Genomic DNA, 14,912 nt, shown 5'->3' with positions numbered 1-14,912 from the left:
TCACGACCTCACACTTGCAAGGCAGGCACTTATGCCGCTGAGCTAAAATCCCCAGCTCCAGTCTGTAGCTTCTCTTAAGAGATCAACAGATCTGGCTACAAGGGACTCACATTCTACATGACACCCAAGGCAGATGGTTTGCAAAACAGGGTCATAATCATTCCTCTCCTTATCTCCACAACTCTTTAAATGTGAATTTGGAGGCCCTCCCACCAAGATGTAGCATCTATTTTTCTCCCCTAGATTTGAGCTAGCTGTGCCAAGTAATCTGAAGGACACTGAGGCTTCTCAAGGCCTTGTTGTTACCACTGAGTGACAGCCTGTGACCATCATAAGAACAGCCAGCCTGAAGGAAGAAGAAACTTGTGGCCAGAGAGGAGCCAGCTCACGTATCCCAGATCGTGAAAGGGCCCAGCCAAGATCAGCAAAGCCCCTGCAGGGACTGCAGATCCACTAGGTGCTCAGCCATAACCAGAAGAATCTTTCGCTGATCCTGGTTAAATCGCTGATGTGCAGAAGCATGAGTTAAATAAATGCCTGTTTTAAGCCGTTATGTGTTGGGGGTGGTTATCTGGCAAGAGCTGCTTCATGCAATAACAGCCCCTCAGGCTATGCGGCAGCTGCCCTCCGCAGGGTGCCCGGGTGTCCACTCTTCCTTCCCCAGCCCAGCTCTGTGCTTCCCGGGCTCCTGTCATCTGCCTCACTGCTACGGAAATGGATTTGGAGAGTTTGCAAAGCTTCCATTTGTAAGACTTACAGGTGGGAAATGAGCAGTTATTTATGAGGCAAGAAACTAGAAAATGGGTACTTAAAAGAAGAGATTTTGGTAGAAAGAGGGAGATTGAGGAGAAAAAGAAAAAGTAGACAGGTTAGGAGGAATCCCAGGAGACCACCTCTTCTAAAGCTACACTGCTATTCTCTTGCTGGTAAAAGAGATGTCAGCATAAGATAAACTAATAATAACCTCTTTTCCTCCACTGCTCTGATTTTCAGAAAACAATCTTCATTTACCTCCACGTAGTAAGCTTGCCCTAGGGAAGGCATAATCCTTTTTCATATATGGAAAAGAAGCAGAACAACTTGCAGGAAAGGATGGATAAATGACTCTTCAATATACAAAAAGATGACCTCCCTAAATCATAAGATAAATACAGGAAAACCATCTAGAGATATCATTTTTCACCTATCCCCTATACAAATATCCTAAAATTTGATAACATGTTCTGGTGATGGGTCTGTGGGGGAAAAAGTTATTCTCATCTCTTGCTGATGGGAATATAAAGTCACATGGCTTTTACCCAGGATGATGCTACAGTTTATCAAAATATTCCATACACACTTCCTTTGACCTAGCAATTCCATTTCTGGAAAAGAATGTCACAGTTAAATATGCCCCAGAATGAGACAACTTACATTAGTGAATAATGAATAAACATTGTAGCACTGTCTCTAATATCAAAAGAATAGGAACAAATCAAATGTCTGTCCACTCACAGACACTCATCAGATAAACTGTGGTCTAGCCACCTGGTGGAAGGATATGCAGGCAGTCAAAGGACATGGATGTTATGTATTGTAATGCGACGACCTCCGAGAGAGATAGAAGCATGGCAGGATTAAAAAAAAATACAAACTTTCATTTAAAAGGCAGAAAACTAAGATTATTTGGAATTGCTTGTATATACAAAAAGGAACTACACAAAGATACATAAGAAATTCTAAATGGTTATCCTATCTTTGGGGTGGTGACTGGGTAGATGAAGGGACAGTTGGGAAGGTTGTTTTATTTATTTATTCTTCAATATATAAATGTTTATGTCTTACAGTTTTTGAATCATGTAACTATGTTGCTCACTCAATGTCTTAGACTTAAAAAATATGTTCCCTGCATTTTTCTACCTGGATTCCCACCCACAGACGCCAGTTCTGGACTGTGAGGCTCCTGGGAGTAGTTCTGACCTTTTTCCATGGCACAGGACTTAGTTTTCCGTAGAGAGGGGAGTCACGGTGATACACATCTGCTTCCCTTCCCCGGTACTGACAACCTCGCTTCCACCACATCACAGTCCTTCCCTAAAATTGTCTAAGTGCTGTCCACTACACGTTTCTGTTCTGTTTCTCTGGGTATGTGATAGGATTCTGTGTCCTGACTCCTGGCAAATGGACAGAGCAGTGATTAGCCTAGGCCAATACACCCTGAAAAATATTTCTAAACTAGAGCATTCAAAACCAGCACTGGGCCTCTAGAGCTCCAGTGTCCTCTGTCAGTTACTGGCAAAGCTTCAGATAGTGGCTGCATCTTGCAGTGAGCATGAGAGGAGGGAAGAATGTTTGGAGCATTTCAGAGTTTAGATTTTAGAGACATTAACCTGTACTCTACTTAATGAACACTAGCATCATTGCAGAAATGATAGCAGAGATGCTCACATTTGGATAACACTTTAGAGCCTAAAAACATGCAGCGTAAAGAAGATGGAAACCCAGGTCTGAAACTCCTGAGATTTGGGAGCTACTTGTCTCAGCAGCAGGGCCTGGCACAGCCTGACTGATAACTGACACACTCTGGAGCACTTTGAGCATCCGTAAGTGAGCCTGAGACAAACTGTCAGGCTGAATGGTCACACGACTCACAGCACAGTCTGGACGATAGTCTGGATCTCCCGCTGCAGCTCTGGCTCCTTCTGGTACGCTTCCAACAGCAGCAGGGCCTGGTCATAGTTGGCACAATAGACCTTGTAGACTTGCTCAAAGTCCTCTTGGAATCCCAGGAATAAGTTACCTGATGGGGACCAAGCAACAGTGGTTATCAGGCGTGTCTGCATGTCCTCTTGCTTGGAACAGGTAGGTAGTAAATGAGCCATCCCCACACTTTGCAGTGAGCCTGCCAGGCTTCCCATAGGCAAGCTGTCTCATCTTCAAGTTCCTGTTCTGCACCTCAGTTTTATGAATTGCAGAATGGTGTAGAGTACAGGCTGCTGACCTGTGCATGCAGGTTAAGTAACCCTATGCTTAGAAGCAAAACTGCTTGAATTTTGAGTTTTTTCACATTTTGGAATATTTACATATACATAATGAGATATCTTGGGAATAGGACCAAAGATTAAACTCAAAATTAATTTATGTCTTATGCATTCCTCCTGCCCCTAGCCTAGAAGTAATTATATTCCAGATATTTAGTGTACCTGTTTTCTTTTTTAAACATTTTCTTATTTGTGAGAGAATAAAACCAAACAAAATAAAATAGAATAAAGCCAATCAAGACAAAACAGTGAAAGTGATACAGGACTTCAAAATAAGATAATAGGAAATCAACAATAGCTGCCATAATGCCTCTTGTTATCTTCAAGATAGCCTGCCCATGCCATCAGGCATAATAAAATCAAACCAAACCCAACAAAATAAAACCAATCAAGACAAAACAATGAAAATGATATAGGTCTTTGAAACAAAATAAAAGAATAGGGAATTACCAAAGGCTACCACCTTCTCTTTTTAGATGTGTCCTCATTTTCTTTCACAATATCTATTGTACATTTTGGACCCCACTAACTCCTTCAGTTTTTTATACTAGGATAACACAATATTCATCTGTGTGGGTCTAAACCATTTCACCCAAAAGCATGGTCACAAGTTGCATCCATTTACCTACGTGAGCCTCATGATATCCTTTATAACTGAGTAGCCTTCCGTTGGATAAAAGTAATGTATCTTTCTTATCCATTCTGCGGTTTATGGGCAAGCTACCCCTGCTTTTTTCTGGTTCCCCGTCACATGCAGCACTGTTTTCTGTCCTTTGACTTTCAGTCTATGAATTTCCTTTTGAGTTAATGTTTTCTTGTATACCACATATTGACGGATCTGATTTCTTGATCCACCCTGCCCGTGTTTGTTTTTATTGGTGAATTGAGGCCATCTACACTGATGGTTATGGTCAAAATCCACTGGCTCATCTCTGCCGTGCTATTTTCCTGCTGCTGGCTACCTAGTTTCCCCCTCCACTCAACTGTCTGCCCCACTTGGTGATTCCACTCTGCTGCTGCTCCTGGGGCTGTGGTCATTTTTATTTCTCTCTAGAATGTCCTTTAGTACTCTTTGTAGGGTTAATTTGGTGGTCATGAATTCCTTCAATTGTTCGTTGTCATGGAAGTATCTTATTTTTCCATTAATTTTGAAAGATAGTTTTTCAGAGCACATCAATTTGGGTTACAAATTGTTTTCTTTCAGTACTTGAAATACTTTACTCCAGCCTCTTCTTGATTTGATGGCTCGTGTTGAGAAGTCTGTTGCGATTTTGATGGGCTTTCCTTTATAGGTGATCTGTTTCTTTTCTCTGCCTTTAATATTCTGTTCTTGTGCTGAGTTTCTGAGATATCTCGTATTATATATCTGGGTGTAGATTTCTTTTGGTTACGGCTAGTTGGAGTTCTATATACCTCACTTATCTGCATGTCAGGTCCTTTTCCCGTGCTTGGGAGTTCTCTACTATGCCTTCTGTAAATAATCTCTTTATGTCATTTGTGTCGACTCCTGCTTTTTTGCTGACACCTATCATTCTTTAAATAATTTTTCTTTGTGTCATTTTGCAGCTGTTGAATTGTTATTTTCTAGTTCCTTGTTATTTCTAAGAGATCTTTCCTTTTGCAATCACTAGCTGCTCTCCTGCCTTCAAGATCTGAAAACCTATCTTCAAGCAAAACCTTTCTTTCAAACAGTTTTGCCAGCTTTTTAAATTTCCCAAATATTTCTTTGAGTCTGTTTCATGCATTCCAATTCTTTTCTATATTGTTTATTCAAGGTTTCCCTCATTTTCTTATGCTCTTTTTTGTTTTCTTTAGATACACTCAACAACCCTTTTGTGATGTTTGCCATTTCTTCTTTTACTTGAGATATTACTTCTGATCTGATTTTTTTTTTCAGTCTCATGAAGTAGTTTCTTTACTACCAGAAATTTCAGGTGTGCAGCTTCCACTTTCTTTCATGTCTAAGTCTCCTGGACTTGTTTTGTTTGGCTGGAGATCAGAGATTGCCCTTTGCTCCTTCGTCTTGACATTCTTGCTGGGCTCCTCCCAACAAGCCAGTTGTGGGGTCCCAGATGCTTTCGGTCCACAGTGTAGGGGGATGGGTCAGATAATCCAGGTTCCCCATGAGGTGGTGGGGTGCAGGGTGACACTCTGGGCTTCTCCACAGTGTGGCTGGCTGGTTCTCCTGGCCCACACTGGCTACCAGCAGAAGAGTCCCAGTGGTGGCTGGTGTGCATGCCTGTACCTGAGTTTTCACTGGGAACTGTCATATGAGATGTGGTGTGGAATTTTATACTTATGGCATCAAATCAACACTCAAAAAGTTTTGGACTTTGGAGCAATTAGATTTTGGATTTTAGGGCGATTAACCTGTACTGTTTTCTACTTAATGAATGTTAGATATGATTGCAGAAATGACAGCAGTGGCAGTGCTGCTCACATTTGGACAGTGCTTTATAGCCTAAAAACACACTATGCCCATTAACTCATGTTATCTTTACAATTAACTATATATGGTAAGTAGTCAGGAACCCCAGTTTCCAAAGACATGTAGCACAGTTTGCATAGTTACGAGTGAGCAAGGATGTTGACATGAGAAAAAATGAAGGCCCAATCTCAGGGTAGCCCTTCCCTAGTCCTGTAACCTGGGGAGGTCTCTGATCCCTCCAATCCTCTATTTTCTCATCTACAAAATGGAGATGAGATTAGTACTCAGCTCCAAGAGTTGTATGTATGAAATAAAACAATGTACATAATTCATCTGTTGTAAATTCATTCACCAAATATTTGCCAATTGCTTATTTACTGATTATGTACCAGGTACTCTGCTAAGCTCTAGGAACAAAATGAAGCCTTGCCTCACAGAGTTTATACTTTAATACAGAAGAAAAATGATAAATAAACAGAGTTGGTCCTCCTTATCTGTGGGTCTTGCATGCACAGATTCAACCAACTAGGGATTTAAAATATGCAAAAGAAAAAAATATGTCTGTACTAACCATGCACAGGCCTTTTCTACTGTCATTATCTCTTAAACATTAGCATATAATGATTATCTGCATAATATTTGTATTTTATTAATCATTATAAATAACTTAGAAATGTGTACCAAATCCCCACGATGAATGTAATCGTGTACTACAAACATGTACTGATAAAAAGTTTAAAAATTAAATTTAGAGATATTTTGGGTATACAGGAGGATGTTTATAGGCTATACAAATACTATGCCATTAATATAAAGAACTCGAGCATCAGTGGATGTTGATATCTGTAAAGATCCTATAACCGTCTCCTGCAGATGCCAAGGGATGGTTGCTCACTACGTATATCCTGAGTCATATGAATGAATTAAACCAAGCCGAACAGAGCCAGAGGGTGTTAGGGTTCTATTTAGGGATGGTCTTCATGAAGATGTGGTATCTGTCAGAAATCACAAGGAATCCTTAGGCGGAGGCCTAGAGAGGGCACGGGGGCAACAGCAAGAAGGTAAGAGCAACTGAGGGAAAGTAAGCAAGGTTATAAAGGAGAAGAACAAGACGGTAAGTCAAAGTCACATCACCCAGGGGCTCAAAGTGAGGGGCAGCAAGGTGTTGCTTTATTCTGAAGGTGGCAGGAAGCTCTCTTTGAGCAAGAGAGCTGGGATCTGATTTCTGCACTGCATTCGTTAAAGCTGGAAAAACACAGGGAAGACTTGCATAACCCCAGTGTAAGAACGGCTGCTAACGCATGAAGTGTTCCATATTCTAAAATCAGAAATGAAGGAGATTGGCTGCTTAAAAGGTGTGAATGGAACAGGGTGGGAAGAAGGAGGAATGGAATGCACAGCAGGAATCAAAGAGAAAAAGCAACAACCCACTGAAAACACCTCTCTGTGCAGCTCTGACTCTTGAGATCATAGCAGTTCATCTATCAGCCTAAAAGTGCTATAAAAAATGAAGTCCAGTAGTTAAAAAAAAAAAGTCCAGTCCCATGCTGAGATTAAACTAAGGGTCAAAAATAAGGACAGAGCAAGGTGTGGTGGTGCAGAACTGTAATCCCAGCCATCTGGGAGGCTGAAACAGAAGGATCCTGAGTTTGAAGCCAGCCTGGGCAACTTAGTGAGACTCTTTTCAAATTAAAAAAAAAAATTTTAAGGGGGAAGGGCTGCTAATGCAGCTCAGTGATACAGCTCTTGCCTAGCATGCATGAAACCCTAGGTTTGATCCTCAGCATCACAAACAAAGTAGTAACAGAAATAGTTACTAGGGACTGGACATGGTGGTGCACACTCAGCACTCAGGAGGTTGAGACAAGAGGATACTGTGAGTTTGAGGCCAGCCTCAGCTACATAGTGACTTCAAGGCCAGCCTGAACTGCATAGCAAAATTTTATCTCAAAAAAAAAAGGAAGTAAGAAAGAAAGAAAGCAAGAGTTATTGGGGGCTAGGAATATAGCTCATCAGCACTGCACTTGCCTGGCAAGTATGAGGTCATAAGTACAATTCCCAGTACAGAAGAAGAAGGGGGGGAGGGATAACAGAAGGGGAAGGGGGTGAGGGAGGGGAGGGGGAGGAGAAGAAAGAGTTATTAGGAAGGTATTATAAATACTCAGACAAGAGAACTTGGTGGCTTTCCAGGGAGGAAACAGTAAAGGTAAAGAGGACTGTTTTAACCACACCACACAAATAGGAAGCAGGGACTAAGGACTAAGGAAGTCCAGCTAACCCATCAACTGACAGAGTCATCCTCTGACCAGGACCAGCCTCCCTTGAGGCACGGCAGCCAATGTCAAGAGAAGCACAGTCCCACTAAAAGTCCCCAGAGTAGGATTAGTGCCACAGGACTATGCCCCTTCCCTCATGCAAGTCTAGTCAATCCCAAGAAATAAGAGTTTCCCAAGAGAAGCTGCCAGAGCCAGGAAGAGAGAAAGATGACCCAAAGCTACAGCTAGGGAGGGTCTTTGTGACTGTAGGAGGTCAGCTGCAAGTCTCTTGCAGAAGTGACCCTGGAGTATGACAAATGTTTTAGGGAAACTATCTCGCACCAGTGTGGCTCGGGCAAGAGTGATTTAGTCCTTGGAGTGTAGGGAAGATGAATGCCCAGAAAGTGAGACAAGATACCAAAGGAAAGGCTTTTCTTTTCCTTTTATCTTTTCATTTTTGGGAAGGGGAAGGTCTGTTAAAAGACTGCTTGAGGGCCATAAATATAGTTCAATAGCATAAGCACCTGCCTGGCAAGCGCAAGGTCCTTAAGTCCTAAGTTTAATTCCCCATACAAAAAAAAAAAAAAAAAAAAAAAGACTGCTCAGACAGCTTGCCTGAGGTCTAAAAATCTTTTGAAATGCTTTTGTTATCCTTTGGAAAAGGGCTTCCCTTGCATAGTAAGAGCCGGCAGGAGCCAGAGTAGTGACCCAGTATGTAGTTGCACTAGAGAAAAGAAACACCATGAGGGTCTGTAGTTTCAATGTGTACCCCAAAGTTCATGCACTGGGGACTTAATCATCCACGCAACAATGTTGAGAGGTGATAGGGCGTGGGTACCAGACATCTGTGGGCTGCTGCTCTCTCTGACAGACTCCTTTTGAGCCTCACTGCCCTGGAACGCTGGACAGCTCCACAGTGACTATAAGCTGAAGACATTTCCACAGGAAGTGTAGACCAGCCACCCACTAGGTCTTTTGCTCACCAATTAGGTACACTTGCTCCTCTTCCTTGGAGGCTGTCTCCTGCAGACCATGCAGAAATTTGCTGTTCACCTGGATGATCTCATCGATGTTGGAGAACAGAATAGCCAGATCTCCCTGAGGGAGCTAAAAGGAACAAAGAAGTCACAAAGGTGGACAAGCATCTAGTCAGGGAGACTTTCTTTGCAGGCTTCGCATAGTGGTTCTAAACACCCAGCTCGTCATGGTCCACCACTTGTGGGAAGACCGACAGCCCTAGTGGAATGTTTGTTAGGGTTTAAAATCTTACAAGTTAGGTATTTTCATTACTCTACAAAAGGAGAGGAAGACATGGACATTCAGCACAGATGGAAAGGTCAGCTGGGGACTTATCTATCTTAAGCCTGTTGCCAATGTCATGTTTTTCCTCCCAGTTTCCCCATCTGTCATTTGACAGTGGGAAACCCAGTTTCTTTCCAGCTCTGACATACCTGACCTCTACCACCACTCCCTGAGAATGCATTCCAAACTCCACGGCTGACTAGCCTGGCTACACCACTGTGAAAATAGAGACAGGACATCTACGTACACACACAGGCACAGAAGGAGGTGCCAGAAGCACAATCAGGTAGGAAATGTATCTGCTGAGTAACGTGTACAGCATGTTCTTAGTTTTGCTAAAATAAATAACGGCATACATTCATATATTTTTGGTGCCTTCATAACTTCTGAAGGGTGAAGGAGGTATTTTATTCTCCACGCTATTTACTTTGGTATTTCATTCACTCAATAATCACTAATTGAAAGCCCAGTATTTATGTGTCAGGACTGGGACTATGTCACACTAACAGTCTGCCTGTCTGGAACTCACATCCTTGCAATTTTATAGTGAGAGTCTCTATTTCTCTAAACCAGAAAAAATATTGAAAATGAACACCAATAAAAATCCCTGAGAGTTAAATTTTCCATGTCACTACCCTGCAAATGAAACACACAGCATGTAGGTCAGTTTAAATAATCTGTTCTAAACTGGAAAAGGGCTTATGCATTAGCATACTTAGGGCTTTTTTTTTAATAATTAAGTTTATTGGTACAATTTAGATATGCATAATGATCACAAGGAATTTGTTCCTGTACATGATATATCTTAGTTCCTCTTTAAAGCTTTTTTGTTTGTTTGCTTGCTTTTGTGGTGCTGGGGCTCGAACTCAGCACCTTGTGTCTGTGAGGTAAATAAAACCTTTACCACTGAGCCACATCCCCAGCCCAGCACACTTAGTTTTTGCTTGTGCCTGTTCCCATTTAGCAGATGAATACACTAACACTGTGCCGTACAGGGCCCTGCTGAAGGTGACATGGCCAGTAACCAGCAGTCCTGAGGATTCTGTCCAGATCTGTCCGACTTCACACCCCTCCTGCTTCCTGCCCCAGTGACAAAAGTGAAGTCTCCGAAGCAGATCCACGTTTGCTCCTAGAAAGACGGGCTGTGAGTGGCCTCTCCCACGTACCTGCTGGAGACGGCTCCTGATGTCCGATGCACAGAGTTGCAGCATGTGCAAATAGGAGACCTCGGTGTCCACGAGCTCCCTGATGGCCAGGCTCTGATGGAGCAAGGATCTGTCCTTGGGGCTCTGAACATCACCATCCAGACTCTCCGAGGGGGGCTCATCTGCCCCACCATGGGCCATGTCTGCAGGTGCTGGAGAGACAAAAACCACGCCGACACTTCCAGAGAGGTCTACTGGGATATGTTGTCCTTCACTTAAAGACAACAATTCATCAACATGCCTGAAAGCATCTTTAGCTTCAAGCTGTTGGATGGCCTGCTTAGCATCTGTGGGCAGTGTTTAGACAGAATGAGGAACAACAGCTCAGCACACTGCTGACATTTGCCTTTCACTTTCTGAGACTCAGACAACGCGCTTTCCTGGCTTTTCTTCTATTTTCTCTCCAGCTCATGGCCCAGATTTCTTAATTGAGTTCAGCTCAGTTCCTCTTCCCCTCTCTCCCAGTGGCTCCTCCCTCCCACTACCCCAGGAGGACAGAGAACCTATCACCTGGGCTATTTCCACAGGCCCCACGATCCCCTTCCAAACCCAAGCCTCCCTGTGCCACTGCCAGCCACACACAATCATCTCAGCCTCGCTTGCAGGTTAAAGTCCCTGAAACAAAGCTCGGGAACACAGTGCTCCCTGTTGTAAGACTTTAATAGCTCTCTGCTGCTCAGTGATTCATTCAACCTCATTTTCCCCTCCAGCGGGAGAAGGCGGAGCTTTTCTCCACATTTGCAGTGTGGTTTCATCCCTTTCCCTTCTGGACCTGCTGTGCCCTTTGACATCTCCACCCCGCAACTTCATCCTTTCCTGATCCTCGCATTCCCATGCTACGAGCTGTAATTTTCTTCTCTAAAACTCTCAGTATCCCTTTATTTCTAAATTTAAAAACTACAAAGTATATTCGTGTGAATAAAATGACCTGGAAAACCCTCCTTACTTCCACTTAGAGAGGGCCCAGCAACTGTAAACCTCCCTCTTACTGCATGGCTGAACTTGCAAGCGAATAAAGAAAATCTTAAGAGCCAAACCAGGGGGAACCAGACCAGAGCAGGGAGCAGCTGAGTTCATGCAGCTGTGGCCTAGGGTGGAGACGTGGGCAAGGGAGAAAGCATGGGCACTCAGAAAACTTGGAGATAAGCTCCTTCATAAATTGGGGTCCCCCAGGGAAATGATGGATCAGCAGGAAAAAAGTCCACTCATCCTCACAAAAAGTGACAAAAGTACTTCTCCTTTTTGGTGTGTACGCCATATGAGTAAAAAACATCTCTGAAAATCTGTAACAGGTAAGGGTAGAAAATGGATGATCCCTTTCCTGCCCACCAGAAGAGTCAGGACCAACTCTTCTATAACAAAGACAAGTTAACAATGGGAAAGCATAACAAATGCATTTGGTCATAGTTGGGGAGGGGTTGTTTGTTTTGGTACTGGGGCATGAATCCAGGGCCTTCGCACAGAGCCACATTCTCAAAGTATTTTATTTTTAATTTGAGATAAGGTCTCTCTATGTTCCAAGTGGCCCAGGCTGGGCTTGAACTTGTGATCATCCTGCCTCAACTTCATACAATGTTGAATTCCAGGTCTGAGCCACCATACCTGACTAGCTACACATATTTGATTATCATTTTAAATGACGTGGGAGCCTTCAGTTTAAGACTCAGACTAAACTATCCATTTTTGTGCTGAGATTAAACAATCAGGACAGGCATGTCGAAATAGGATTAAAACAAAAGGTCTAAGCTCATGCTACCAGCAGAGGCAGTGAAGCAATTCCATGAGGCGTGTCTGTTTAGGTCCTTCCGGGCATCACTGTGCAGGAGTCCTTCCTCTCTGGTATGGGGCAGAACCCTTTCTGTAATGCAAGTTTCTGACCTACTATAAAACAAGAAAACTTCTTTTGACCAGCTTCTAGGCAGAAAAGTAGGGTGGGAAAAATTGAGTAATATTTCAGGATTTCGGGGGCTGGGGATTTAGCTCAGCGGCATAAGCACCTGCCTTGCAAGCAGGCGGTCGTGAGTTTGATCCCCGGTACCGATAAAAAGAAAAAAAAACATATTTCAGGTTTTCTGGCTGGCTTTGCGGGGAGGGACTGTGTTTTCATGACCTGCCCTGGGAAAGAGAAATTCTAATTTCTAAAGTTTGTCTGAGGCAGAATAAGGAAAGAGAAGGAAGGGAAGGAGGGCAGAAAGAAATCCTGCTTCAGAGGCCTACACTTCAGGGTTTCCAACCCCGACACAAGCCAACTGAGCTTTAAGTTCAGATTTATATCACATGTGTTCCAGTGTCCCAAAGCAGCAACGTTCATGTAAACAAAAGATGCCAGCATATACTCTGAGTGGCCACACTCAGAGACAAACAAAATGTCTCGAGAAGGATTACATCTTTAATCTAGGCCACAGATAACTTTGCCCTGTAAATGTGTTAAGAATCCAAAATTAGGGCTGGGGATTTAGCTCAGCAGCATAAGCACCTGCCTTGCAAACAGGCAGTCGTGAGTTCGATCCCCGGTACTGATTAAAAAAAAAAAAAGAATCCAAAATTAGAAGAATGCCATAGTGAACAAACAGCACAGAAACAACAACAGATTAGACCCCAACTAATCAGATAAAAGCTTAAAAAATGAGAGAAAAGGAAACATATTACCAAATAATTAAAGACACACATGACTTTGAAAGTGGCAAACAGAACATATAGAAATTTAAAAATTTAGTCTTTGAAATTAAAAATGATTTTGACAGATGATGAGAGCATTTAGGGAAAAAGAGAAAATAGGTCATAAGAAATTATCCAGACTGCCAAACAGAGAAAAGTATGGAAAACAGTGGAGAAGATTAAAGGATAGGGAAACTGATTTAAAAAAAAAAAGTCCAGGTAACAAATGAGTTCTAGAAGCTAAAAACAGAGCAAGGAGAGGCTATATTTGAAGAGAAAAGGTTAGGAATTTGTATTAGTCAGTTTCCCCATCTTTGGGACATTCCCAGAACCCACAGTTTAAAGGAGGAGAGGTTTAATTTAGCTCATGGTTCAGGCAATTCAGTTCAGGAAAGCTGGCTCTGAGCAGAAATGGCATTTTTGGAAGAGCAGGAGAGGACAGCTGCTTACCTCATGAAGAGTAGAAACAAGGTGCCGGGGAGGAAAATATACCCTTCAAGGGCGCACCGCCAATGACTCACCTCGGCCTAGCAGGTCCTCCCGCCTCACAGCATACTTAGCTATGAACTCATCAATGAATTAATCCGTAACACCCCATAATTCAATCACCTTTCAAAATCCCCATCTTGGAACATAAGGTTTTGAGGGCCATTTTAGATCTAAACCATAACAAAACTGCTCAGAATGTATAAAAGTTACAAACACTTAGATTTAGGAAATGCAATTCCAAAGCAGAAGTTTTTTTTGGTTTTTTGTTTTGTTTTGGTTTTTTTTGGTCTTTTTCGTTTTTCTCGGTACCAAGGATCGAACTCATGACTGCCTGCTTGCAAGGCAGGTGCTTATGCTGCTGAGCTAAATCCCCAGCCCCCAAAAGAAGCTTTTTTTAAAAAAATCCACATCTAAACATGTTGAAGAGAAACTGTGCAATCCTGAAGGCCTGGGGAATTTACTTCATACACTAATGGAGAATGTGTTGCACAAAAACAAAGAAATAAACCAAGAAAGAGGAGGATATAGAAATCTGGTGATGGAACACTGGAGGGGCCAAAAGAAGCCTGGGATATGTGAATGGAGAATCTAGGGTTGTGGGGCTGCAGATTTAGCTCAGCGGCATAAGCACCTGCCTTGCAAGCAGGCGGTCGTGAGTTCAGTCCCCAGTACCGATAAAAAGTTAAAAAAAAAAAAAAAAAAGAATCTAGGGTTGAATGCAGGCAGTGCCAAGCAGAGACCAGTCTTGTCTAGAGAATTCCAGAAGGTTCTAGAGTGTCTTGAGCATTGATTTATTCAATTAGTACAGAATCTGGTGTTTAGGTATAATTACAGTGGTAATACATAGAAAACTAAGAAATCAACCAACCAAACAAAATAATCATTGTAATAATTTTTGTGCAGAAAAGATAAAGGGTCCTGTCCTGTTTCCTGGAGCAAAACACATTACAACCAAGGGGTCAAGAGGAATCTGGACAGACAAGCCTTGGGTTCTCCTCAGTCTATTTCCATCATCCCATACCCTTTTTGTACAGTCATATTCCACATGGCTGCTATTGCCTCATCAAACCTAAGCAGAAATCAGATAGCTTCCCCTGCGTCTTTGGGTTCCTGATGTGAATGCTCTGGTTCAGGTGAAACTATGATTAAATACATTTGTTATGGTTTTCTCCAATGCATCTGCTGGCACTTTAGTTCAGAAGACTCAAATAGCAACCTTTTAGAGAGAAAGGTTTTGAAATTCCTTAAATATCCTATTTAAGGATATAAGATAAACTCTGAAGCAATCAGCTTAACAGGTAGAACCAATTGCCTGGTAAGGGCTGGAGGAGAAAGAAAGAGAGGAGGACAATTCTTGAATGAGCTGCCTTAGTTTTTAAAATAATAAACAGAAATATTTGTCTCTTTAAATTATATGCTTTAATAACTAATGAAAAAAAATTTTTTTTTTGTCTTTTTCCTTTTTATCGGTACCAGGGATCGAACTCACGACTGCCTGCTTACAAGGCAGGCGCTTATGCCACTGAGCTAAATCCCCAGCCCCTAACTAATGAAA

The 14,912-nt window shown here is 42.4% G+C and overlaps 1 protein-coding gene across 2 annotated transcripts in view; it reads right to left on the bottom strand.

Moving 5' to 3' along the window:
- Window positions 1-14,912, bottom strand: part of Arhgef37 (Rho guanine nucleotide exchange factor 37) — a 47,687-nt gene that overhangs the window by 22,933 nt on the left and 9,842 nt on the right. For both annotated transcript variants that reach the window (XM_013141201.3, XM_023560471.2), the window contains exons 2-4: window positions 10,172-10,362; window positions 8,687-8,810; window positions 2,632-2,779 (exon numbers count right to left, since the gene is read on the bottom strand). In XM_013141201.3, coding sequence (XP_012996655.1) covers window positions 2,632-2,779; window positions 8,687-8,810; window positions 10,172-10,351 — 452 coding nt within the window. In that variant the 5' untranslated portion in view covers window positions 10,352-10,362. The remainder of the gene's footprint in view (window positions 1-2,631; window positions 2,780-8,686; window positions 8,811-10,171; window positions 10,363-14,912) is intronic.

Source organism: Cavia porcellus, unplaced genomic scaffold (assembly GCF_034190915.1).
Source record: "Cavia porcellus strain 051 isolate PalLab524CR breed Dunkin Hartley unplaced genomic scaffold, mCavPor4.1 scaffold_21, whole genome shotgun sequence".
Lineage (NCBI taxonomy): Eukaryota > Metazoa > Chordata > Mammalia > Rodentia > Caviidae > Cavia > Cavia porcellus.
This window is presented reverse-complemented; position numbering and strand designations above follow the sequence as displayed.